Here is a 27,369-nt window from a genome sequence, read left to right on the forward strand (position 1 = left end):
GCTGCTATACATGTATACTGGGAAATCATTTACCATGAGGTACGGGTTAACATTTCTGATGCTGCTATACATGTATACTGGAAATGAACAATTAAATAAGTGACTGATACTAGAGTTAGGTTCTCACTGCCGGAGCGGGAGGTTACAGATGAGCAAGAGGAGGAGGCTCAAATGATTCGTGTCATAATGGATTAGAGTTGGAGGCATCAGTATAAATGCATGTTTAGGTTGTTATAGATACAGATGATTACATATAGCAATATTTATAGAAATGTGTATTTACACAGGTTGGTATCCACAGTATATTTCCTTGCTCTGTCAGATGAGAGGAATGAGAAGCTATGACACACCAGCACTAATGAGCACACCTAGCTCCCAGATCTTCATTTCTAAATTTATTCTTCAATGAAAGGAACCAGGGTTCCTTGAAGAAATGGCTGATTCTAGTCATGGGATAGGAAATATACAAGATGAGCCTGGAGCAATATTTTAGTGACAGAAAGGAAGAAAGTGGTCACAAACAAAACAAAAGCAAAAACCACGACCTTGATGGGGGTGTGTGAAAGAGACACCAAAGGAGACCCTAAAGGCTAAAGCTGAGACAGTTTGAGCAAGGCATACTTTAATCCAAAGTATAAAATAATACAAAGTATAGAATAAATATACATGAGTTCATCCTAATACAAGTCAATAAATGAGCAACAATGGATAAGTTTCATGTGAAGAAAAATTCCCCAAAATTTATGTAGTCAGTCTGCCCTCAAAGAGGTAGAGCATAACTCCCCACTCCTTACGTATGGACTGTGCGTAAGGACTTCCTTCCATGGAGTGTAGCATGGAAATGCGGAGAAAAAGAGTAAATGTGCAGTGGAGCCACATAACAAAAACCACTTGAGCCAGGTGACTGAAGTTAAATCAACAAGGATAAGTCACGTTCCTGACTTGTATGTCCATGTGTGATATGATGTGATGGAAACGGCACTTTAACTCTGTGGTCCTCTTTCTACAAACACATAACCTGATTTCATCATAAGACCAATATTAGACAGATCTAAGTTGAGAGGCATTCTACAAAATACTTGACCTGTATTCCTCAAAATGGTCAAAGTCATCAAAAACAGGGAAAGTCTGAGACACTGAGGAACCTGAAGAGACACAACTAAATGTAATGCAGTGTTCTGGGCAGGGGATCCTGCAACAGAAAAAGGCAAAAACTAAGTAGAAATAAATAAAGAATGAACTTTAGTTAATAATAATATATTAATATAGATTGATTAATTATAAAAAATGTACCACACTAATGTAAGAGTTAGATAATAGAGGAAACTGGGCATAGGGTGTATAGGGAGTCTCTGTACTAAGTTAGCAATTTTTCTGTAAATCAAAAACTATTCTAAAATTAAAATGTTTGTTTAAAAATGATATTTAGAATGGCCAGGCACACTGGCTTATGTCTGTATTCCCAGCACTTTGGGAGGCCAAGGTAGGTGGATCGCGAGGTCAGGAGTTCAAGAACAGCCTGGCCAATATGGTGGAACCCCATCTCTACTAAAAATACAAAAATTAGCTGGGCGTGGTGGTGCACACCTGTAGTCCCAGCTGCTTGGGAGGCTGAGGCAGGAAAATCGCTTGAACCCAGGAGGTAGAGGTTGCAGTGAACCAACGTTGTGCCACTGCACTTCAGCCTGGGTGACAGAGCAAGACTCCATCTCAATACAAAAGAAAAAATCATGTACTCATAGAAAAATGGAAAATAAAAGGGGCAATAAAAATCATCCATCAAACCCCTTATTTTACAAAGGAGAAGACTGAGGGTTTACAGTAGGACCCAGTAACCAAGCTGGCCAAGTAGCCTGTGCTTTGGAGAGGACCTTGAGGAAAGAGGTGATCGGTGGCTGAACTTCGCCTTCAGCGACACTGCAACATTGTTCATGGTACACAGCAGATACTCAATAAATAATTATGAATGATTACTTCCCAAGAACCTCTCCTCTACCCAAGAATCTAATCCACTCGCTCACTTATTCATTACCTCATTCATTCATTTAACGAATATTTACTGAGTGACTGGTTTTACTTCCAGAATTATAATCACTTAAAAACTCTGTCCCAAGGGCTGATACTTTGGCAGCTTTCCATATCTGACTTTGTAGAAAACACCATTCAGCTGATTTAAGTTTCTGACTGTCCAGGTAAGAACTGTTTCAAGCTAAATGTGAACAGAAAATGGATGGAGGAAACGCAGTAAAAGATGACTCTATGGCTCACAGACAGCATGGACGATTCACACACACTCAAGTTATGGGCTACAATTTTTTTTTAAAGTACTGTTATTTCAGGTTCTCCCGTCACTCATTCTATTCCTCTTACTGTTTATTGTGGCAGCAGGCTAAGAGCACACTTTTGTGCTGGCTTCCAGTTTGTGCCCCACCACCTATAGTTGTGTCATCTTGGCCAAGTTGCTTAATTTTTTTGAACCCCAGTTCCCCAATCTGGAAACTACCTCATGAAAGTAAGTTGGTTGTACTAAATAAGGCAACATTTGTAAAGTGTTTAGCACACTTGGCAATGGCAGTTAATAGGATTATTATTACTATTAAAATTAACATTATCAACTCACCAGATGCTTGTCTCTGGTGAAACAACTTCGAGAAAATTAGGGCAATAACTCAGGACCTACAAAAGAATACATGTTAACACACTCAGTCAATCTTTCCATCTTTCTAGGTTTGGTAAGTGAGTAGCTTGTCTCCAACAAATCATAAAAATATTGCTAGGCTCCGGGCTGTGATTCCATGAACCAGTCCAATGCCCCTTAGAGAGTGCCAGGAAACTAAAAAAGTTATTTTCATGTTCCTTTCCTTCTTGGCCTCTTTTCCTGCCAAAGTTTATTTTTGTATTAACATTACCATTCATTCTAACTATTCCATGAGCACCTAAAAGTGGAGAGTTTTCTTGGACACACGTCTCTCCTGATGTTCATCTTTCTGACTTTATTTCTGCAGCATTTAAAATCATGTTACTCATGGTTACACAGGTAACCTTACAATCTCTATGTATCAATTTTGTTAAAAAGCCCAGCATTCTGGGGTGGGGGTGGGGTGGAGGCAGGTGCCTTACTCTCTATGCCCAGGTAAAAGAAAGCTTGTGTTTGCCATTCTGACTAAAAGCATTTCATCAAGAAGACTCTCCAGGCTATCCCCATTATAGCCAGGGTTGCCCATTTGGGAATCCTAGCCATTCCTAGGTACATCATACCATCAAAATTGCATTCCAATAGGAATGCCTCATGGAAGCATTTCTCTCCCTTCAGGGAGGTAGCAGCAGCTCACCCTCTTACACAACAGCTACTTGGTGATTCTGCTGACTCCTCAAGGGCCTCACTGGAGAGTCCTCAGTAAAATGTTTTCCTGAATCTCACTTCAGCAACATAAAGCTACGTTTGGGTAACAGAGGTTATGTTGTTCAACCCACTTGCAAAAACTATGCTAAGCATAAATGTCCCAGATTCAGTGGAAATCTTAAGGGAGACTTTAAACAGTTTTAATCAAAAAGAAAACTCTTTTAGTAAGTTCGAAAATAGTTAAGTTAATAGAAAAGCTTGTTTCTTTTTAACTGATGAAAGATTTTAAAGGTAGTTTTCAGAGGCAATTTTGTCTGCAGCTCATCACTTTCATATTGTGAGTTAGTTTTCAATTAGTGCAATTATTTTGAGGCTCCTTTTGTCAAGGATACTCACATAAAACAAGTCCTACCTCTCCCAGGAAGATGTGAATTGTGAAGGCTGAAACCAACTGCTGCTTCTCCCCATACTGCCAGCCTCAGTGAGTCCAGAAGGAGTTAAGCCTGAGGGAAATAAGAGAAAGGGGTCAATCATGAAACAGAGGAGCAGCAGATTCTAAATCAGAGCGTATGCATGAGCTTCCAGTTGGACGGCAGAGGAAGAACTGATGCATGTTCCCATTTTTCTTCTCACAAGCTTAAAATGTCCAATATCTGAAATTATTTGTATCTCAGACATCTCCTGAGAATTCATCTGGTTGGAAGGCTTTTGCTATTTTTTGGTGTTTTTCTTAATTTTTCAATTTTGGGAGTTTTTTTAAAAAAAGAAATACGAATTAGATTCCTTTACAAATTTAATTTCAGAACTTTGAATGTAATTGCTTAAATTCTGTATCAAATGTTTCTCTACTCACGAATAGTTCTTATCACTAATTTGTGAGGATTTTTCTATTTCTAACAAATCTGATTGGACCTAAGAGTGATAACATACACCTATAGAAATAAAACACACATATCATCATCATCATCATCACCATCGTCATCATCATCACATAAAAATACATAGCTGGACATATTTTCTGGAAATCTGTACATTACATTTGGATGGTTTTACTTAAAATAGAAGAGCTATGTTACATAAGAGGTTCACTTTGGGAGGCTCCTGAGGCTGTCCCAAAGAAACAGGTGGTCATGGCCAGCCACAGTGCTTCACATCTGTAATCCCAGCACTTTGGGAAGCTGAGGCAGGCAGATCACGAAGTCAAAAGATCGAGACCATCCTGGCCAACACGGTGAAACCCCGTCTCTACTAAAAATACAAAAATTAGCCAGGCGTGGTGGCACGCCCCTGTAGTCCCAGCTTCTCGGGAGGCTGAGGTGGGAGAATCGCTTGAACCCAGGAGGCGGAGGTTGCAGTGAGCCAAGATAGCCCCACTGCACTCCAACCTGGCAACAGAGCAAGACTCTGTTTCATAAAAGAAACGGGTGCAGCAAACCACACTGCCATGTGTGTACCTATGCAACAATCTTACATGTTCTTCACATGTACCCCAAACCTAAAATGCAACTAAAAAAAAAAAAGAAACAGGTGGTCTTCAGAGCAACATAAAGTGGGTTCAGTATGAGGTCTGAGTAGCAGCCTATCAGGAAAAAAAACAAAAAGGCCTTAAGTCTCCATGTACAGGAAAACAAAGAGTGGTTTTAGATTTGAGCCACAAATTAAAAGCCACAAGGGCAGACTCTGTGATTGCAGGCCTTGGTTTGCAGTTCAACTCCTTCTCAAATGAACAACTCCATGTAATAGATATCAGGATGATTGACAAGCATTATAGTTTGATAACGCTTAATAATTCTTCCTAGAATGATAGGAAGTCCAGCTAGTAATAAATACATGTTTGAAAACACAAGGGACTTCGAGGCCAGGGTCCAAATGTGCTTCTTAGGAGGAAACTTTCCCAAATGGCTCAGAACGTGATCCAGAGATGATTAGATCATTACTGAGAGCTGCTGTGAACCACTTACAGCCAGCATTCATAAGCACAATGCCAAGCATATTGTATGGATGTCAGTGTTGCTGAATATAAAAATGAATCAACTATTTTGAGCAGCTATGAATTCAGACACAAGGAGACAAAATGAGCAGCACAATAAGGGAAATTTAGAAAGAAAGAGACACACAGGGAAATAGTAAAACAGAGTAAAGAGAGGATCCATCTATAGGGAATGTTAATTTGCCTTGGCACCATACCTCTGGTCTACATCTACGTGAGGTAAACAGGATGGATAGCCCTTAAGGTGGAATAAAGACTAGTTTCCATTTTCCTCCTCATACTCACATATTTCCGTACATTTAAATCATGCAAACAAATTAACTCCATCTGTGTGTGGCATCATCTTTATTTAGTAAGGATCACAGCAGACTTGTTTATAAATATGCAAAGGAAATGTGCAGTCCATTGCACACAAACCTCTCATCTCCCTTCCAGAAGTCCACGCCGCTTGTTCCGGCTTCAGTGAAATGGAGACCAAGCAGAGATTTGATCTCCCTCAGGGCTGGAGCTGCTTCTGGTTTTACCGACCTTCACTTTGCTTTGCGTACCTTCATATCAGGGTGTGCGTCTGTGGCTCTCCCAACACTGCTGTCATCAGCGGCCTTCCACTCACCTCCATTCTCTTGAAATACTCCTCTTTTAACTTCCATGATGACACTCTCCTAATTTTTCCACTACTTCTTTGGCTATCTCTTGTCAGTTTCCTTCCCAATTCTCTACCCATCCCTTAAATGATTCTCCTCTCAGTCCTATCATCTCTAATCTATTCTAAGGGGCAGTACAGCGTAATAGTGGGAAACAAAGACACTACAACCGCACTGCCAGGGTCTTGCCATTTTCTGGCTGTGTGTGTGATTTGGATCAGGTTATCTGACATCTCTAATGTTTCCTGCATTTATAAAATAGGACTAATAACAGTACCTACTTCACAGGGTTGAAAGGAGAGTGAATGAGTTCAGACGTGTGAAATGCCTGGCACACAGTAAGAGCACAGTAGCTTTCTAGTCTTACAACCATGACTTCAGCTATCATTTAATTGAATAACTCTATTAGTTATTTAGTTGAGATTATCTGATATTGAGTTGATTGGTTGGTAAAATAATTCTCTAGACCAGGCTTTTTCCTAAGCTCCAGGTCCATTTAACCGACTGCCTACTAAACATTCTCAGATGCATTTAGGGTTCCTTAAACTCAACATTCACCAACAAACTCATTTCTATCTTCCCACTCCTCCTCCAATCAAAACTCTTGTATTCTTTTTCCTAGATGAAAAACAGCTCTTCCTTTTATATTCTTTTTCTAGATGATTAACAGTACGGTCCATCCAAAGGGCCAAGACTTTGAAAGTTAATAAAGTTTCCTATCTCTACCCTAAACATAAACACTTAATTGTTCATCAAGTCTTTTCAGTTTTCTTTCCTATCTTCTTTTCTGGATTACAGTAAAAGCTTGTATTCTCTGTCTTTAGTCTCCTTTCCTCCTGGGACACCATCTTTCTTTCACACTGCAGTCAAGCTTTTCACCTTTTTTAATATATTTTCATCATCTTTCCATTTATCTTCAGGATAAAATCCAAATTTTTTAGCATGGCATATGAGGTACTTCATCAATTTTCTGCTTCTTATCTCTCGAATTTCATCTCCTACCATCTTTGGTTTTAGCCAAATGAAACTATCTATAATCTCTGAAGTTGTCACCCTCTCTTTCACCTTCATGCCTTTGTAATTCAACCTGGAATGTCCTTTCCTCCGTTGTCTGTCTAGATAATTCCAACTCCATTACAATATCATACCTCTAATTCCCAGAGCAGTACTCCTAATCAAATTTTTTAAAAACCTAAAAGACAGTCAACAGATGTTAGAATTCCAGTATAGTTTGCTGAAGACAGAATAAAATTGCTTTTGAGCCTTTATTTCTAAGGCACAGAGTATATTTCTTTTTTAGTCATTTATTTTAGCTTTCCATGGAGTAGTAATGACTCTTTGGCTTGAGAAATGCAAGCAGTGGAATGTGAATTGGAACATATCTTCTACCAAAATGTAAGAGATCTAGATGGCGAGGAAAACTGTGAAAGGGAAAGAGGTGCACAGCTAGCCATTCCCCCCTTTTCTCTTCTCTCTCTCTCGCGCACACACACACACACAGACACACACACAGAATTTTCTTAAGGGAAAAATCACTCTGTGTTCTTTTAAAATCCCTCAGGTTTTATATTTTATTGCTGCAAGAGTCCGCCTCCCTGAGGTTCTTGTATAGACTAGTTATTTCCCTCTGTAAAGAAGCCGTTCAGTTCATTCTCGCCTGGTTTGGAACGAACTGAACAGTTCCAAAGGAGGCAGTTCTTGCAGACTCGGTTCCCTCCACTCCCTCCTCCCCGCAGTCCTGGCTGGAGCAGCGAGTCTGTCGATCCCAAGCCAGAGACAAGGCAGACAAAGGTTCAGTTGTAAAGAAGCTCCTTCCAGCACCTCCTCCCTTCCCCTTTTGCCCAAACTCACCCAGGGAGTGTGAGCATTTAAGAAGCATCCTCTGCCAAGAAGACCAAAAGGAAAGAAGAAGAAAAAGGTATGTAATTTTTTTCTCTATAAAAAACATCTTATGTCATTTGTTCTACTCAAAACTACTGCTGTAGATTAGAGCAGAAATGTATGTATGTGTTGAGTCAGAAAAGAAAGAGATCCTCTGAGGAGATGGTGCGGGCACTTTGAAAAATATAATGCTGCCTAGTAGGAGGGCAAATAATCAGATTAAAAGAGAAGAAAAAATATATATTTCCTGACCAGGAAAGTCATTTCATCATAGGTTTAAAAATGAGGCAGATTCTTCACTGTTATTTATTTAATGCCCAAATTCACTCTGAATGCCATCCCACACAACAGGACATATCCCACTCCTCAGAACTATATGAGGATGATAAAGTACATAAGATTGTTTTAAATGCAGCAGCTATATTGCCCACACTACATGAAGTTAACTGCAATATCTAAGAAAGCAAATGTTTTTTGCTTTTAAAAATCCTGATTCCTGAAAAGAAACGGGTACAAATATGTGATACAAAGAGGGAATTCATTGAATTCATCCTTGGTGTCCATTCTTGGAACACAACGGTGTCTGTACTGCAAATATAAAGAGAACACTTTTTCCATCTGAGACTTAGAAAAATTCCTCTTTAAAATTCCTTAACTTAGTTACACAGGCTATGAAAAGCTCTCCCAAATGCTGGTCCTTTTCTCCAGTGATGATGATTTACTGTGTCCAGGAAAAGAAGGGAAATGATGCAAGACTGAATATTAATATCATCTTCTGGCATGCTGTAAGAGCCTGAAGGCAGATCACTTTTAGGGAGGATGTGGATTTTGTTTTTCTATGGATGAAGGTATGTTAGATATTTAGGATATGTCTGTTTCAAGGATCTTTAAGCAGCTTATTCACTTTTTAATACTACTTCCGTTCTTTAACACACACTTTGGGAAATTTCACTTCAGGACCCAGTCATTCTAACACAAAAATCTTTTAAGGGAGTTAATAAGAAAAAAAAGAGAACTTAAAAATAACAGTGATTTTCACCTTCCAAGAAAGATGAATGGAAAACATCACAAACCGGGCAGCAATTTTAATCTCTCTCATCTATAATTTTGATATTTTAAATGTCAAGTTCTGGGCTGGGGTTTTCATTTGCTTTTGCAGCTTTGCTTCTCTCTTGCTGCTTTTTTGAAGGCAATCTGAAAATGGGCTGCCCTTTCTGTCTAATTCATCAACTCTGTTTCATGCCACTGCTCTTAATACCAGTTTCCAGAACTGACATCAGCTGGCTGTATGAGCATTTGCACCATAAATGTCTGAACACTTAAACGCATGGTCCTGTTAGTTTTGGCCATTAAATGGGATAATTTTTCTTTTTAAGTCTCCATTTAACTCCAGACATTCAAAAGCTTGCTTGTGCTAAATACGCTCAGACAGAATCAAAATTTGCACTTCCCTACCAAAGGATGGTGGCAGTGATTGATTGTTTAGTTGGAAATGTCTTGCTCATAATCCTGTATCCTCTGCAATGATCTATTAAAACTTACCACACTAGTAGGATATAAAAGGTATCATACAACATTTGGAAAATGTCAGTTACATAAAATTGAATTTAAAAAAAACAATGAATAACTACCTAAGCTTCTCTTGCTCACTCCTTCTAATTTTTAGTATGTAACTTTGTTTTCTTTTGTAATTTGGGTGTATTCCAGGAGGGCTTTTAAGTACATGTACCTCAGCTTAACAAATAAAGACCAATTTGCTTCAAATTGGCCAAAGTCATTTCACTCTTATTGGCACTTGAACATATATGGTTTTGATGGATTGCCAAGGATTAAGTTTGGTGTCCTTTAATGAAAACAACAACCAGTATATCCCAGGAACATACTGGTTCAGAAATTTTTCCATTTGCTAAATAATAGTTAAAGCTATTTATCTGTACTTAAGTAAAGGGAGAAGTCTGCATTTAAAACATGTAATTTATAATGTGTTCACAAATACACACACACACACACACACATTCACACACAACTACCAGTAGGTACTTGCCAGGTGTGGAACTTTCCATTGTAGTATATGACTGAGACTGTGGCAAAAACACTATTTTATGCTCTGGCATGAACTTAGAAGAGGTATGTGCTATGGCAATTTACCTACTTATTTTTTTAGCAATTTATTTGTTCATTTCACTGAAGGAAATTTTTTGAACACTGACTGAACTCAGCATTGAATCAGTCACTCTGCTTCAATATGAAAGAAGTAGAAGTTACAGTCCTTGCTGTCTTGATACTGGCATCTCCCCTCCAGTTCTCTGAAAATTGAGTTGCCCTGGGCCTCAGTCATGGCCTCATCTCTTCTGGGTCTACCCTCACTGCCCTGCCAGACCCAGAGATATAGATACTGTCAACAAGTATCCTCATTACTCTCAAATTTGTATTTCCAGCCCTGATCTTTAGATTCACATTCAACTGCCTACTCAACATCTTCTAATAGATGTCTAATACGCATGTCAATCTTGTCTAAAAACTCACTCCTAGATTCCCCCCAAAATGGCTCCTTCCAATTCTTCCTCAGTTCAACAAATGGTGACACCATTCAAGCCAAAAACCCAAAAGTTATCCTCGATTCTTTCCCTCTTGCCTCATATCTCCCAACAGTTCTCACCAAAAACTTCATTTCTTCTATTTCCAATCTTGTCCCACCACAACATATCTTCACAGAGAAGCCAGGGATTGAGTTCATGTCCTTTGCAGGGACATGGATAAAGCTGGAAGCCATCATTCTCAGCAAACCAACACAAGAACAGAAAACTAAACACCACATGTTCTCATTCACAGGTGGAAGCTAAACAATGAGAACACATGGACACAGGGAGGGGAACATCACACACTGGGGCCTGTTGTGAGGTGGGGGGCTAAGAGAGGGAGAGCATTAGGACAAATACCTAATGTAGATGATGGGTTTATGGGTGCAGCAAACCACCATGGCACACGTATACCTGTGTAACAAACCTGCAAGTTCTGCACATGTACCCCAGAACATAAAGTATAATAATAAAAATAATAATAAAATAAAAAACGTAAATCAGATCATGCTACTGTTCTGTCAAAATCTTCCAATGTCTTCTTAATATACTCAATCAAATCTAAATTCTCTATCATATCCTCTAGGCCCTTTTGATTGTTCCCAATATTCCTACTCGGCTATAGGTAAATTCACATAATGACCAATTCACTAAATAATTAATCAGCTCTCTGAATTTCCCACTCCCCATATCCAATTGTCTTCATATTCTCCAAATGGTTAACCAGCTTATAAAAATGCTGACAATGACAAGGCATTATTTACTCACATTCACAGTTCTTGTAGGATAGACTATATATAAGTGCTTTGGGGATATAGAGCAAGTCAGCTATGAGAGTGGTGTTGTCTGGAAGCGGGGAAGGATTCTTAGAAGACATGAGTATAAGGCTTGTCCTTAGTGGATGGTTTGGTCAGAAATTAACATAAAGGGAAGGAGTGAGAAGGAATAACAAGGCAGAGACACATATACAGGATTAAAGAGATGACTGGTTTGACTGCCTGGCTAGCTGAACAGGAATGAATGATAGATGTGGAGAGAAAGTGAAAGGAAGGCCTTAGATTAGCCTGAAGAAGTTCACATATTCTTTTAGACAACATAAAACCTCTATAGGTGCTTGCCTAGGATAAAAATGCATTTGTGGAAAATCATTCATTTTCAAGTACGGGCCAAGCATGGTATTAGCCACTAGTGTATGGTAGTGAACAAAATAAATTGCTGTCATGAACCTTCGGTCTAATGAGAATGACAGACATACAATGAGTAAATTCACAAATACATGATTTAAATTGTGATAAATATCATTAAGGAAAAGAAAAAAGGCACTATGAAAAATTAAGGTTGAAATACCTTAAATTGAAAGGCTATTGAAGGAATGACATTTAAACTGAGACCTAAAAGTCAAGAAACCAGACAGAAAGAGAACATTCCTGGTAGAGAGAGCAACATATAGAAAGACCATAATGGAACAAAAAGACTTCTTTTTAATTATAAGAAAATATTCTATACATCGTTTTTTGTTTTTTTTTAAGACGGAGTTTCACTCTTGTTACCCAGGCTGGAGTGCAATGGCACGATCTTGGCTCACCGCAACCTCCACCTCCTGGGTTCAGGCAATTCTCCTGCCTCACTCTCCTGAGTAGCTGGGATTACAGGCATGCACCACCGTGCCCAGCTAATTTTTTGTATTTTTAGTATAGACGGGGTTTCACCATGTTGACCGGGATGGTCTCGATCTCTTGACCTCGTGATCCACCCGCCTCAGCCTCCCAAAGTGCTGGGATTACAGGCACGAGCCACTGCACCCGGCCCTATACATCTTTATTGTTAAACGTAACACAATAGCATAAGAAAATATGAAACTCATTGATAAAGGTAAGTGCATATACAAATATATACAGACTACTATATTACTATATATTACTAAAATGGTGGTGGTTAAATCCCATTTAATTCTTGCATAAAAGTTAAAAGATAAAAGTATTAAAATAACTATACTTTAAAATATGTTTATGGATACACAGTATAAACAGATGTAAATTATGACATCAATAACATAGTGTGGTGAGAGAGAATTAAAAGTGTAGAGTTTTTGTATATGATTGAAGTTGTTATTACCTGAAAACAGACTTATAATTATAAAGCATTTTATGTAAGCCTCATGGTAACCACAAAGGAAATACCTATAGAAGTTTACACAAGGCCGGGTGCAGTGGTTCACGCCTGTAATCCCAACGCTTTGGGAGGCCAAGCCAGGTGGATCACCTGAGGTTAGGAGTTCAAGACCAGTCTGGCCAACATGGTGAAACTCCATCTCTACTAAAAAATACAAAAAAAGTTAGCTAGGCATGGTGGTGGGTGCTTGTAATCCCCGCTACTTCAGGAAGCTGAGGCAAGAGAATTGCTTGAACCCGGGAGGCGGAGGTTGCAGTGAGCAGAAATCACACCATTGCACTCCAGCCTGGGTGACAAGAGTGAAACTCTGTCCCAATTAAAAAAAAAAAAAAAAAAGACAAGACAGGAAGAAAAGCACCGAAGCACTACCACAAGACAGCTAGAAACAACAAGCTAAATGGCAATAGTAAATTCTTCCCTACCAATAATTACTTTAAATGTTTAAATGTAAATGAATTAAACTCTCGGATCAAAAGACATAGGGTAGCTGAAAGAAAAAAAAAATACATATTTCTACAAGTGACTTATTTAACATTTAAGGACACACACAGGGTAAAAGTAAAGAAATGAAAAAAGATATTCCATGCATATAGTAGCCAAAAGAAAGCAGAGTGGGTTATTTTATATCTGACAAAATAGATTATAAGTAGAAAACTGTCACAAGAGACAAAGAAGAAAATATAAGGATGAAAGGGTCAACCCACCAGCAAACTATAACAATTATAAGTATATATGCACCCAACATCAGAGCACCTAAATATATAAAACAAATATTGACAGAACTAAAATGAGAAATAGACAGCAACGCAGTAATAGCAGGAAACTGCAATACTCCACTTTTAATAATGGATAGAATAACCAGACAGAAAATCAACAAAGAAGAGTGGACTTCAACACCAGTACAGACCAAATGGACCTAACAGACATACGTAGAACATTCAGTTCAACAGCAGAAGAATACACATTCTTCTCAAGCATGTACAGAAAATTCTCCATGATAGATCACATATTAAACCATGACCTTACAAAAAGCCCATTAGAAGATATCATTTATATATGCTGGACTGTGATGCACTGTAACACTGTAATGTCTTGCTCTGTTAAATCTGAATATACAGAAAATGAAGTAGATCTCATTTTAGTCTTTTCTTTCACTTTCTAATGTTTGGAGGTGGGAATTAAATTGGATATTGATAATTCTAAGGAAATATATAGCCAAGGCCAAAAATGGCTAACTCAAACTAGAATGTGCGACAAAGAAAATCTGAAACTCAGGAGTATGAAGAAATACTTAGTTTCTAAACTAAAGGAAAAAAAGCAACGAATGTATTTATTTCAAAATCCATTATCTTATCTAAAAGGATTTACCTTTAAAATGTACCTAATCACTAAAAACTTCATACGAAAAATTTCCATTCCACAATGTTGTTTTCTTTCTTCTTTTTTTTTTTTCTTTTTGAGACTGAGTCTCACTCTGTCACACAGGCTGGAGTACAGTGGCATGATCTCAGCTCACTGCAACCTCCGCCTCCCAGGTTCAAGTGATTCTCATGCCTCAGCATCCCGAGTATCTGGGACTACAGGCGCATGCCACCTCACCAGGCTAATTTTTTTATTTTTAGTAGAGACAGGGTTTTGCCATATTGGCCTGGCTGGTTTTGAACTCCTGACCTCAGGTGATCTGCCCACATTGGCCTTGCAAAGTGCTGGGATTACAGACATGAGCCACCAAGTCCAGGTATTCCACAATATTGTTTTCTTTCAAAGTACAATATCCAAAGAGAAATATCCTCCATCTGTTTTCCCTCTTTCCAAGAAAGAAAAGATACTTTGGCACCTGATAACGAGATAAAATCTGAATGGCTCTGGATTCTAATTCTGGTTCCTTCACTACTTTGCTATTCTTCCTTTACTAAAATAGTCTCCATTTTCTTCATGTCTAATATAGAAATTAGAGAAGTCAAATAGATAGATATTTAATATTCTATAGTTCTATGCAATTCCTGTAAAATTATCTCCTGGAAGAGGAATTAGAACTGTTGGCATTACTTCAAGATTCAAACTAGGAATGGTGGGTGGAAACTACAGAAAAAATATTTTCCAATAAGAAAAATGTTAGAACTATATCAATGGAATATGTTGACTTAGTCAGTAATGAGTTCCCTATCATGGAAGGAGTTCATGGTAGGCCAGATGATTATAAGATGGGAATTCAAGCCTTCATTTTCAACTGCAGCTAAGAAGTAGTCTCTGTGGAATCAAAATCCAAAACATTACTTAAAATTTGCAGTAATAATGGGTCCTAAAATACTTCTGGAAGTTAAAAAACAACTAATCAAACTATAAGCATATCTGTACACTATCATCTGTCACTATCAACGTAAATGGGTTTTTTGTTTCTGTCAGGATGGGACCCAGGTTTTTGACAATGTTGTTAGGATGTAAGCTATGTAAGGCAAAGAACCACTGAATTCAATTATGCTATTTGTTCTAGAAATTTGTCTGAGTTTATACCACTTTAAAAAGCAGTTGTTCTTTACACCATGTTCAAAAAATATATGGCTTTGGGTACTTATTAAATGCAGAGTCTGGCTCTCACTAACACCTCCTCCCTGCCTACAGCATGTGCGTGTGTGTGTGTGTGTGTGTGTGTGTGTGTGTGTGTGTGTGGTGTCACGGTCTCGCTCTGCCATCTCCAGTCTGGAGAGCAGTGAGACAATCATGGTTCACTACAGCCTCAAACTCCTGGGCTCAAGTGATCCTGATTAGCTGGGACTACAGGCACATGCCATCATGCATGGCTAATTTTTTAATTTTTTGTGGAAACAGGATCTCACTATGTTGCTCAGACTGGTCTCAAACACCTGGGCTCAAGCAATCCTTGCACATCGGCTTCCCATGCTGAGATTACAGGCATAAGCCACTGTGCCCAGCCCAGAAGCCTGAGCATTTGATTTTTAACAAATATTCCAAATGGTTTTTGTCATAGATGGTCATAAAACTACACTTTGAGAAATACAAACAGGATTGTAGAAAAGGCCAACTCCCATTATTTCTATCCAAGAGTTTATGAGCATGCTACAGAACTTCATGTTCAGATACATTCTATCTTTAAAAAACAAACATTGACACGTTTTGGTCTTTCTTCTATCTTAGGGCCAAAAGCCAAAATGAAATTTATGGTACTCATTTTCACCGCTGGGCTAACTTTGCTGCTAGGAGTTCAAGCCATGCCTGCAAATCGCCTCTCTTGCTACAGAAAGATACTAAAAGATCGCAACTGTCACAACCTTCCGGAAGGAGTAGCTGACCTGACACAGATTGATGTCAATGTCCAGGATCATTTCTGGGATGGGAAGGGATGTGAGATGATCTGTTACTGCAACTTCAGCGAATTGCTCTGCTGCCCAAAGTAAGGAAATGAAATCACGAGGTGTATTGCCTGGAAATGTATGCACAACAACTTATAGATGCATCTTCATAATGGGTTTGCTGAAATTAATAACCCTTTTAATAAAATCCTGTTCAAATCCCAGCTCTTTTTTAGAATAATCACTATTGTGTAAAGAACTAAATGTTTTCATTTAAATGAAAATTCAAATGGAATTTAGCTGAGTTAATAAAAGTAAATGAAATCCAGAAAATAATACTTAAATCTATTAAATTCTAAACTCCCTATCTGATTTTTGCCACAAAAAAATCTACCAGTAGTAGGAAAGTCAATCTCAAGATTGAAATCTTAAACCAATTTGAAAACCAAGAAATAGTTTTAGGTAAAAGATCCCAGTGAGGCCAGGTGCAGTGACTCACGCCTAAAATCCCAGTACTTTGGAAGCCTGAGTTGGGTGGATCACCTGAGGTCAGGAGTTCAAGACCAGCCAGGCCAACATAGTGAAACCCCATTTCTACTAAAAATACAAAAATTAGCTGGGCATGGTGGCACATGCCTGTAATCCCAGCTACTCGAGAGGCTGAGGCAGGAGAATTGCTTGAACCAAGGAGACGGAGGTTGCAGTGAGCTGAGATTGCGCCATTGCACTCCAGCCTGAGTGACAAGAGTGAAACTCTGTCTCAAAAAAGAAAAGAAAAGAAAAAACAAAATCCCATTGAATGGATCAAGTAATTAACTGAACAGAAAAGTTTTCTAGTTTTATGTATAAGTAAACCAGAAATGAACTAGATAAAAGTTCAAGACAATGTATTTACCATTGTTTTATACTTATATTTTAAGTATAAATATTTATTGATTTATCTACCATCATTTTGCACTTAAAATACAAGTATACATGGTGAAACCCTGTCTCTACAAAAATGCAAAAATAATTAGCCGGGCACAGTGGTACACGCCTGTAATCCCACTTACTCAGGAGGCTGAGACAAGAGAATTGCTTGAACACAGGAGGCTGGGCGACAGAGTGAGACTTCATCTCAAACAAACATAAAAACAAATATAAATGATGGTAGATAAATTAATAAATATTTTTAGTTCTTGATTTTAAAATCATTTCCCCCTGGTTATTGAGGAATCTTTTCAAATCCTATGATCTTGGATATTTCATACTGAAATTAGCTTTTTCAAATTACTTTCAATGGATGTCATCACATTTTCATTCTTCTAAGAAATCTGTGAAATAGAAAAGGCAGCTATAACCACCTTACCAAGGAAAGGTGCAGAAAGTTGAAATGGCCAGTACTATCCCACATTACTAGCTAATAACAACACTGGGATTAGAACCCAGATGTTCTGATTCAGACCAGATATTTCATCTACGAAGCCAGCTGGTTCTCAAAGTGTGGTTCCCAGAGCAGCAGCTTCAGCATCAACTGAGTTTTTAATATTGCACATCCATCCTTGAATTGCACCCCAGATCTACTGAATCAGAAACTCTGGAGGTAGGACCCAGCAATTAGGTTTTAACAAACCTGCTAGGTGATTATAATGCACAGGAAAGTTTAAGAATCACTACTAAAACAATGATGCCAAGAACTCTAGTTAATTAATCTCATCAAATGACCATTTTTCCTGTACTACATAAATGAAAGGCCAACTAATATTAAAATACCATGTTTGCTTTTTTTTTTGTATGACTTGAAAACAGTTTACTAAAATGGACTTACATTTATATTATAATTTTGTGATTATCTCTGTTAATGGATGAGAACAGCAGTGTAGATATATTTGATTTGGGGAAAATAAAAGAGAAATTCCAACCAGTAGCAACAGCGTTGTCTTGCTAAGTATATTTCTAATAAGCCATAATTATAATACTATCTTGCATATGTATATAATTTTGTATTCCTACATGCATTTTTATGCATTACTTTATGTGATCTTTTCAACCAGGAAAAGTTGAGTAGCTTTGTAACGTTTCTCCTTTCCCCATAAAATCTAGAAATTTATTTAATAAACAAAAATGTTGAATCTTCTGTTTTCTAACTGCAGATTTAAACTTTATGGCCTATCCCCATATAAGACACATGCAATTGCATGCATGACTATAAAGTTTTGAAATTACCTAATATTTACTTTTCTTTGTAGATAAATGGTAGCATAGTATCAATGGCAAATGAGGGGAAAGTAGACAAATCGATTACCTTCTTGGTCTTTGTTGCTTCTGTGGCAAGTCTTCCCACTCATCTCTTTACATTTTAGTCACCTAAAAAGAATAGTCATTACTGAAATCCTGGAAATCACTGGCTATTTTTAACCTAGAAGAGACTAATGAACATCTTAGCCTTCAGGAGAATTTAACTGATGCTCTACTTTCTTTTAGAGACGTCTTCTTTGGACCAAAGATCTCTTTCGTGATTCCTTGCAACAATCACTGAGACTCTTCATGTATTCTGAAGAACGCCATCCCTGATTTCCCACGAACTGCACTACATCAGTATAACTGCATTTCTACTTTCTATACAGTGCAATAAAGCATAGATTCTATAAATTCTTACTTGTTTAAGACAAGTAAATCTGTTAAACAAGTAGTAATAAAACAATTCAATCTAATTTTTCTCTGTGGACATTGTTGGCATTGGTTAAAAATTTTGCCTAGAAAATGTCATCTATGAGGTGTTCATTACACTCAGTTAAAGAATTCTGTCCCCCAGATGAAGAGCCACAGCCATGGCTCAAGTATTGAAAATACTTTCAGTCCTTAAGCTGACAGTTATTAACCACGTATTGAAAGAACCAGGTATAAGTTGAGATTCTTAGGAAGGAGCTAGAAATTTTCTAGTAAGAAGGAGAAGGAGAAACATAGTGAGACCCACTCTCTACAAAAAAAATTAGCAGGGTGTGGGTGCCCACAACTATAGTTTTAGTTACTCAAGAGGGTCATTTGAACCTAGGAGTTGAAGTCTGCAGTGAGCTATGATTGTACTACTGCACTCTAGCCTGGGTGACAGAGCAAGACCCTGTCTCAAAAAAAAAAAAAACAAGGAAAGGGAAAGAAAAAGGGAACCAATATGTGAGTGTATTTTATGTATGCCAATAACTTTAAGTACATTTCAGGCTGGGACTGGTGGCTCATGTCAGCAAACCTAGCATTTTGGGAGGCCAAGGCAGGAAGATCACTTCAGCCCAGGAGTTTGAGACCAGCCTGGGCAATATAGTGAGATCCTGTCTTTACAAAAAAATTTAAAAATTAGCTGAGCATGGTGGTGTGCACCTGTAGTCACAGCTTTTCAGGAAGCTGAGGTGAGAGGATCACTTGAGCCCAGAAATTCGAGGGTGCAGTGAGCTAAGATGATGCCACTGAACTCTACCATGCAACCGCAGAGTGAGACTCTGTCTCAAACAAACAAAAACCAAGAACTTTAAGTACATTTCATTTTACTGTCTTAAAAAACAACAACAAAAAACTTCAAGGTAAATGTTCTCAGCCTCATTTTTCAGATACTAACTCAACTTTAAGATATTTGCTAAAAATCAAGGCAGATTTTCAAAAGAGTTCCAATTTGAAAGCCCATATGCCACACACAGATGTATGCTTAAAACCATGATACATTTCCCTAAAGTATCCATTTTTCTTGCAAATAACAAAACACACATTAAAAGAAACACAATGGAAAAGAATTTTAAAATAGTATAAATTTTAAAAGTAAAAAACAGGCACCTTCAAAGATAATTTCTGATTGTTAGAGGAGACAGCTTTGGATTATGGCCCAATATCTTAAGAGGTAGGTGACTCATACTGGCCATCAGAGGTAATGTCAGGAAGTTTTTCATGTTATAAAAATGTATTCAGTGCTTGCTAAGTGCCAGCCATTATTAAGATCTGGGGATACAGTAATGAATAAAATGGACTTATCCTCCTGGGACTTGTGCTTTAACAAAGGTGTGATCGTTATAAACAAATAATTATTTATAAATGTGAGGCCTGCTACAGAGAAGTACGGGTGCTATACAAAGTATTGTAGGAAAAAGTTTGAGAAACACCACACCATACCAAAAAAAAAAAAAAAAAAGGAGTAACAACATACCACACAGGTAATCTGGGAAATATCATTTTGTGAATAAAAGTGATATTATTTCATTAAAATGCATCCTTGGAGGTCCCTGATCTGTTTCTGAAGACCACACCCAGAAAACTATCTGGTATCTAATCTGTTTAATAAGTGGTACTGGACTGGACCAAACAATTTTGAGGTAGTCACAATTCAGTGTCTTAAAGTGTATATATAAACACAAGTCAGAACATGTTTTTGAATAGTGTAACTTCCTATAAAATACATGAAGTGAAATTGTAAAATAATATAGATAGATAGATAATATTAGTTTTTATCAAGATAGCATGTGATTTGATTGGCCTTTCTTTCTTCACTGAATTGACTGGTAATGAAATCAGACTAACTCAATAATGGAAGTTTCATATCCATTCTGGAACAGTGCACACAATAGGTAAATAAAGAAAACTATCAGCAAACCTGTTTTATTTTCTACTTGGCATAAACTCTCCCTGAGCAAGAAAAAAGCATTAAAAATCCAGTGTCTTCATTTACAAATGACACAGCAGCATAAGGACTTGTGTGAAACAACAATGGCTTTTTAGTAAGTGTTCCCTGATTACTGCAATCAAAGCCTAGTGAGAGAAATTATATCTAAAAAAGCTAAATATTTAATAAGTGGAATTTTTATTCATCATAATGTCTCCTTTCTGAAAATATATGAAATTCACTTATATTCTTTAAGAAATGAATGCATTATACAAGCACACAGCCTTCTTTATATTACCAAATAAATGTAAAAACATACATTCACACAACGTACCTTATAAAACTGTTTTTCTGACTTGGTCAATACATTTTTAAAAACAATAGCTTTTGTTTTGTTTTGTTTTGTCTTTTGAGACAGAGTCTCACTGCGTCACTCAGGCCAGAGTACAGTGGCACGATCTTGGCTCACTGCAACCTCCGCCTCCCAGGTTCAAGCGATTCTTGTGCTCCAGCCTCCTGAGTAGCTGGTACTACAGGCACCCACCATTACACTCTGCTAATTTTTGTATTTTTTAGTAGAAATGAGGTTTTGCCATGTTGGACAGCCTGGTCTCAAATTCCTGGCCTGCCTTGGCCTCCCAAAGTGCTAGGATTACAGGCATGAGTTTTTCCAACAGATTTTAGTTATAAGACAACTAAGCTTTTTTTAAAATTTTCACTATTTTTCTAAACACTGTCTTGCAGCAACTGAATGAGGTAGGTACTGTTATGATCCTTGTTCTATGACAAAAATGTTAAGGTTTAAAGATATTTAGTAGTTCGTCTAAGTTTATATCATCAGTGAGCAATCGAGCCAGATTTTGAATATGGCCAGTTCTACGCTAGCATCAAGAGTCTTAAACACTATGTTTTTTAACAGAATCACCGAATCTATTATTTTCTTCACAGAAATACAAACTTTTACTTGGATAGGACACACAATGGTACATTTCAGATAGCTCGTATATTCTAAAAGCTTACTGAACAACACTTTCTGTATTTTTATCTTTGACTTTCTATATCCTTGTTCTTACTGTGAATCCCACATTGCTGAGTACAAAGTTGACAGTAGCACATACTAATAGCTCATCTCTTTTTGATAAAATTCCTCTTTTCTTCATCATAATTCATAGAGACTTGTTGAATATTTTTGTTTGCTGGGATTACGTACTGATCCCAAAGAATTAGAGAATTGGAAGAAGGATGGAGAAGAAAAACAATGAGCAACAACTACTTGGGGGAAGGAAAGGCGAGGTAGAAGCATTCACAGATCATTTTGTGACTTTAACATCTTTATAATTACCAAAAGGTACATATAAGTTATCTCCATAATAAATCATTTTTCTAAAATATTATAGCAGATGTTTTTAAAATATAAAGTTCTCTATAAGTAAAGCACTATAGGTTTTAAAATAATTTTCCCAAAAGGAAAAAATCAAATTCATGTATTTCTAAATCTTGCATTGACATTCTAAACCTAAACTTTTCTCTCAAAAATTTGAAGAGAAACCGGTATTAGAAAATTTAAGTTGATACTAAATTTACTTTTGTGCGATGGTATCACCATAACATGCTCATCATTGTATCATGGTATATCTAGAGAAAAACGTGTAGAATATACATACCTGATATATTCTAATAACTTTAAAAGCCACAGTAAATTTTCAACAGTTTATCTGATCTACATTTTCAGAGGTTTTGAAGTCAAATGATAAGTCCATTGGGTATAATGTATAAAAAGCTGACTTCATATGTACATTTAGTATCATTAAAGTATATATACATAAATACATACATATATACTATACAAAAAATATATATTCATATATGTAATAATCTGGTAGCAATTAATATGACTATTATTTGAGAACTATATTTGATTGTGTAGATATTAATGCAACTAGGACAAAATTTGCAAAATAAACTCAAGTGTATAGCAAGCATCAGCTCTTAGCTATAAAGAAATGCAAGGAGTTCATAATCTCAAAGGAATGAATTCTATAGTAAGCAATATTCACCCTTAAAAATATACACATAAGTATAAAAACAGCAAATTTTCCTCTAAATATTGGTTTCCCTGCATCTATTGTTTTAGCTCATAAGTAAAACCTTGCTTGACATTTAAAAAATAACTCCACTAAATGAATAAACAATAACATGATCAAAATTTATTCCTGAACCACCATCACTTGCTTAGATATCATAATCTGAATTTTGCTATTAAAACTTTATGTAAATATGTGCAAATTATAACTAAAAAAAGAGTTGGGATGGCTATACGAATAACAGACAAATTAGATGTAAGTAAAAATATGTTGCAAGAGCAAAGGACATTTTATATTATTAAAAGTTTCAATTTATCAAAAAGATATGACAATTATAAACATACATGCACCAGATGACAGCCAGAAAATACATACAACGAACCTTTAGAAAACTGAAGGAAGAAATATACAGTTCTACAATAATAGATGGAGACCTCAATGCCTCACTTCCCACAACTGATAGACAAGTAGAAAGAAAACCAGTAAGGAAGCAGGGGGCTTGAACAATACTATAAAACCAACTAGACCCAACAAACATATACAGAACATTCCACTCGACAATAGCAGAATACAGTCTTCTCAAGTACACATGGAACATTCTTTAAAACAGACTATATGTTGTTCCATAAAACAATTATTTGTAAGCTTAAAAATACTAAGGTTACACAAACTATCTTTTTGAAGCACAATAAAAAGAGGCTAGTAGTCAATACAGAAGGAAAACTAGAAAATTCACAAATACCTGGAACTTGTTCACAACAACTTGTTGTTCACTTACAAGATGCAGGAAAAGCAGTATTCAGAGAAAAATGTATACTTGTAAATGCCTGCATTAAAAAAGAAAATCTCAAATCAACCTAACTTTACACATTAAGAAAATAGACAAAGAAGAGCAAACTAAATCCAAAGCCAGCAGAAGAAAATAATGAAGATCCAAAAAGAGAAAATAGAGAAAAGGGAAAAAAATAATCCATGAATTCAAAGAAAATGCCAACAAGATTGACAAATCCTTAAGCTAGACTACTCAGAAAAAAGCGAGAAGACATAAATAACTAGAATCAGAAATAAAGGCAGGGATATTACTGCTGACTTCACAGAAATTAAAAGTATTACAAGAGAATTTTAGGAACAATTTGTATGACAACAGATTAGGTAATCTAGGTGAAATAGACATATTCCAAGACTTAACAAAAATAACTTAAAAAGAAACACAAAATCTCAACAGCCTATATATAGCAAAAAATACCTATATATGTGAAAAGATTAAATCAGTCAAAACTCTTCTATCAAAGAAATATCCTAGACCAGATAAGTTCACCTGTAAGTTCTGTCAAACATTTAAAGATGAATTAATATCATTCTTACTTGAAAATCTCCAAAAAATAGAAGAGGAAAGAGTACTTCCTAACACATTCTATGAGGCCAGCATTATCCTGATACCAAAGTCAGATAAAGATACCATAAGAAAACCATAGACCAATATCCCTTATGAATATAGATACAAAGACCCTCCAAGAAATACTAGCAAATCAAATCCCACAGCACATTAAAAGAATTATGCACTATAACCAAGTGAGATTTATCCCAGAAATTCGAGGGGACTTCAACATAAGATCAATGTAGGCTGGGTGCGGTGACTCACACCTGTAAACCCAGCACTTTGGGAGGCCGAGGCAGGTGAATCATGAGGTCGGGAGATGGAGACCATCCTGGCCAACATGGTAAAACCTCAACTCTACTAAAAATACAAAAATTAGCTGGGTGTGGTAGTGTGTGCCTGTAATCCCAGCTACTAAGGAGGCTGAGGCAGGAGAATCACTTGAACTAGGGAGTCAGAGGTTGCAGTGAGCCAAGATCATGCCACTGCACTCCAGCCTGGCAACAGTGGGAGTCCATTTCAAAAAAAAAAAAAAAAAAAAAAAAAGGCAATACACTTAGAAAAAAAAAAATCATAACAATACTACTAAAAAAAAAATCAAAAATATTTGACTAAATTCAACACCCTTTCATGATAAAAAAAAAAATTAGTAAATTAGCAATAGGACTTCCTTAAAATGATAAAGAACATTTATAAAAACTCACAGCTAACATCATACTGAATGATCAAAGACTGAAAGTTTTCCTCTTAAGAAAAGGAACAAGACACCAATTTCTGCTTTCACCACTACTGTTTAACATTGTATTGGAAATCGTAGCCAGGGCAATTTGGCAAGGAAAAGAAATAAAAGGCATCCATTTTGGGAAGGAAGCAGTAAAACCATCTTCGTTTGCAGATAACATGATTCTATATATAGAAAAACCCCATGGCATCCACACACACAAAAAAAAACTACTAGAGCTGATAAATTTAGCACAGTGGCAGCATCAGCACTCATCTCTAATGAATGATTCAAAAAAGAATTTAAGAAAACAATATATTTACAATAGTGTCAAAAAGAAGAAAATACCTAAACATAAGTTTAACCAAGAGGTGAAACACTATAGAGGTGGAAACTATATTTAACCAAAACTAATTTAACCGAGGTGAAAGACCAAGCAGTGGAAATTATAAAACACTGCAGAAATTAAAGAAGACCTAAATGAATGGAAAGATATTTCATATTCATGGATTGGAATGCTTAATATTGTTAAGCTGACAATCTGAAATTGGTCCATAGATTCAGTGCAATTTCTATCAAAATTCTAATAGCCTTTTGGGCAAAAATGGAAAAAACCAATTCTCAAATTCATATGGAACTGAAAGGGGCCCTGAATAGCCAAAACAATAATGAAAAAGAAAAACAAAGTAGAAAGACTCCCACTTCCTAATTTCAAAACTTATTACAAGGTTACAGTAGTCAAAAGAGTATAGTATTGGCATAAGAATAAATACATAGAACACAGAATAGAATTGAGAGTGTAGAAATAAACATTTCTACAATTGATTTTCAACAAGGGTGTCAAGACCATTCAGTTGGGAAAGAATAGTTTCTTCAACAAATCATGCTGGGACAAGTGACTAACCACATGCAAAAGAATGAAGTTTGACCCCTACCTCATTCATACATGAAAATTGATTCACAACAATTCAACAATCTAAATTTAGGAGCTAAAACTGTAGAACTCCTAGAAGAAAGCATATACATTAATGTTTATGGTGTTGGTTTTGGCAATGGATTCTTTTGACACCAAAAATATGAGCAACAAAGGAAAAATAAATTGAACTATGTAAAAATTTAAAACTTTTGTGCATCAAAAACATCAAAACTGTGAAAGGCAACTTACAGAATGAGAGAAAATATTTGCAAATCATATATCTTATAAAGGTTTAATACCCACAATAAATAAACAGCCCTACCTTTCAAGAACAAAAAACAAACAACCCAACTAAAAATAATAATAAAATAAAAAGTACTTGAATAAACATTTCTCCAAAGAAGATATATAAGTGGCCAAAAGCACATGAAAAGATATTTAATAAAATTGATCATTAAGGAAATATAAACAAAATCCACAATGAAATACCACTTCATACCCAGTAGGAAGGCTTTAATTTTTTTTTTTTAATGAAATACAAGTGTTAGTGAATTGAAGAAATAGATCCTTTGTACATTGCTGGTGGAAGTGTAAAAGAGTGTAGCCGCTTGGAAAAGATTGGAAGTTCCTCAAAAAGTTAAGTACAGAATTATTTACGTATCAGCAGTTCTGCTAGACATACACCCAAGAGAAATGAAAACATGCCCACAGAAAAACCCATACATGAATGTTTACAGCAGCATTATTCGTAATAGCCAAAGGTAGAAAACCAATGTTTATCAACAAATGAATAGATAAACAAACTGTGTTTCATAGATACAATGAAATATTATTCACCCTGAAAAAGGAATGAAGTACTGCAAGTTGGATGAATCTTGAAAGCATGCCTTTTAACATTATGCGTTTTGGCATGTTTTCAAGGTTCATAAAGCTTGTAGTACTTCATAGTATGATTCCCTTATAATATATCCAGAATAGGCAAATCCATAGAGAGAAAAAGCAGAATGGAGGTTACCAGGGAATAGGGAGAAGGAGGAAGGGGGAGTGACTACGTATGGCTGTTTTTGTAGAGTGACAAAAAAGTGTGAAATTAGAGCTGCTGGTTATGCAATATTGCAAATACATTAAATACCTCCATATTGTACACTTTAAAATGATTAACTGTGTATTTTATAAATTTCTTAAATTAAAAAGACTTTACATAGAAAAATATAGAATTTATTTCTTGTAAAGACATGTATTTCAGGCATTAATTTTTAGGACTTTCCCAAAATTACTCTTTTGAAGTTAGTAATCAAATAACTAACTTATTTTTTGAGCCCCTGCTATACATTCAGTATGCTTTTTCCTCCTACTTCTAGTGGCATTTAAATTTAGATCCTTCTCTTAATGCTGTAACATCAAAAGTAACCTATACCCTTCTAGAAATATGACTTTCCATTTATTTTTTGTTCAGATATAGATAAATAAAAGTAGTTTCTAGTGAATTCATCATTTGAAAAATCCAATGGTAAAGAACTGAAATTTTCATATAAAACTGACTTTTACATTACAACTTCTTAAGTTACTCAGCTTTAGTGAGTTCTGGAAGTTCTCAACAGGCAAGATATGATTTTTCATATTTTAAATTGTTTTAACAAAGATTTGATTTCATTTAATAACTGCATCCAGAACTCTTTATTCATATTTTATAAAACTACATTTTGTTATTCAAATAATTATATGAAAT

General features: G+C 36.3%; 1 protein-coding gene and 1 pseudogene across 1 annotated transcript; one reads left to right on the top strand and one right to left on the bottom strand.

The window, feature by feature from the left end:
* Positions 1-4,028, bottom strand: part of LOC105718858 (large ribosomal subunit protein eL27-like) — a 61,275-nt pseudogene extending 57,247 nt beyond the window's left edge.
* A 3,517-nt stretch (positions 4,029-7,545) lies between these two features.
* Positions 7,546-18,607, top strand: SCRG1 (stimulator of chondrogenesis 1). The gene is made up of 3 exons (XM_021672801.2): positions 7,546-7,895; positions 15,766-16,021; positions 18,384-18,607. Exons 2-3 carry the CDS (start codon positions 15,780-15,782, stop codon positions 18,436-18,438), a joined length of 297 nt encoding a protein of 98 aa, XP_021528476.1. The 5' UTR covers positions 7,546-7,895; positions 15,766-15,779; the 3' UTR covers positions 18,439-18,607.
* Positions 18,608-27,369: the final 8,762 nt, after the last annotated feature.

This window comes from Aotus nancymaae, unplaced genomic scaffold (genome assembly GCF_030222135.1).
Source record: "Aotus nancymaae isolate 86718 unplaced genomic scaffold, 86718_ANA_hifiasm-v0.15.2.pri h1tg000115l, whole genome shotgun sequence".
NCBI lineage: Eukaryota > Metazoa > Chordata > Mammalia > Primates > Aotidae > Aotus > Aotus nancymaae.

What these genes read in the sequence shown, in the direction of transcription:
- SCRG1 (XM_021672801.2), top strand. Translation starts at nt 15,780, where the DNA reads ATGAAATTTATGGTACTCATTTTCACCGCTGGGCTAACTTTGCTGCTA. An exon ending in GAATTGCTCTGCTGCCCAAA is followed by an intron (nt 16,022 to 18,383) that starts GTAAGGAAATGA and finishes ACTTTCTTTTAG; the next exon opens with AGACGTCTTCTTTGGACCAA.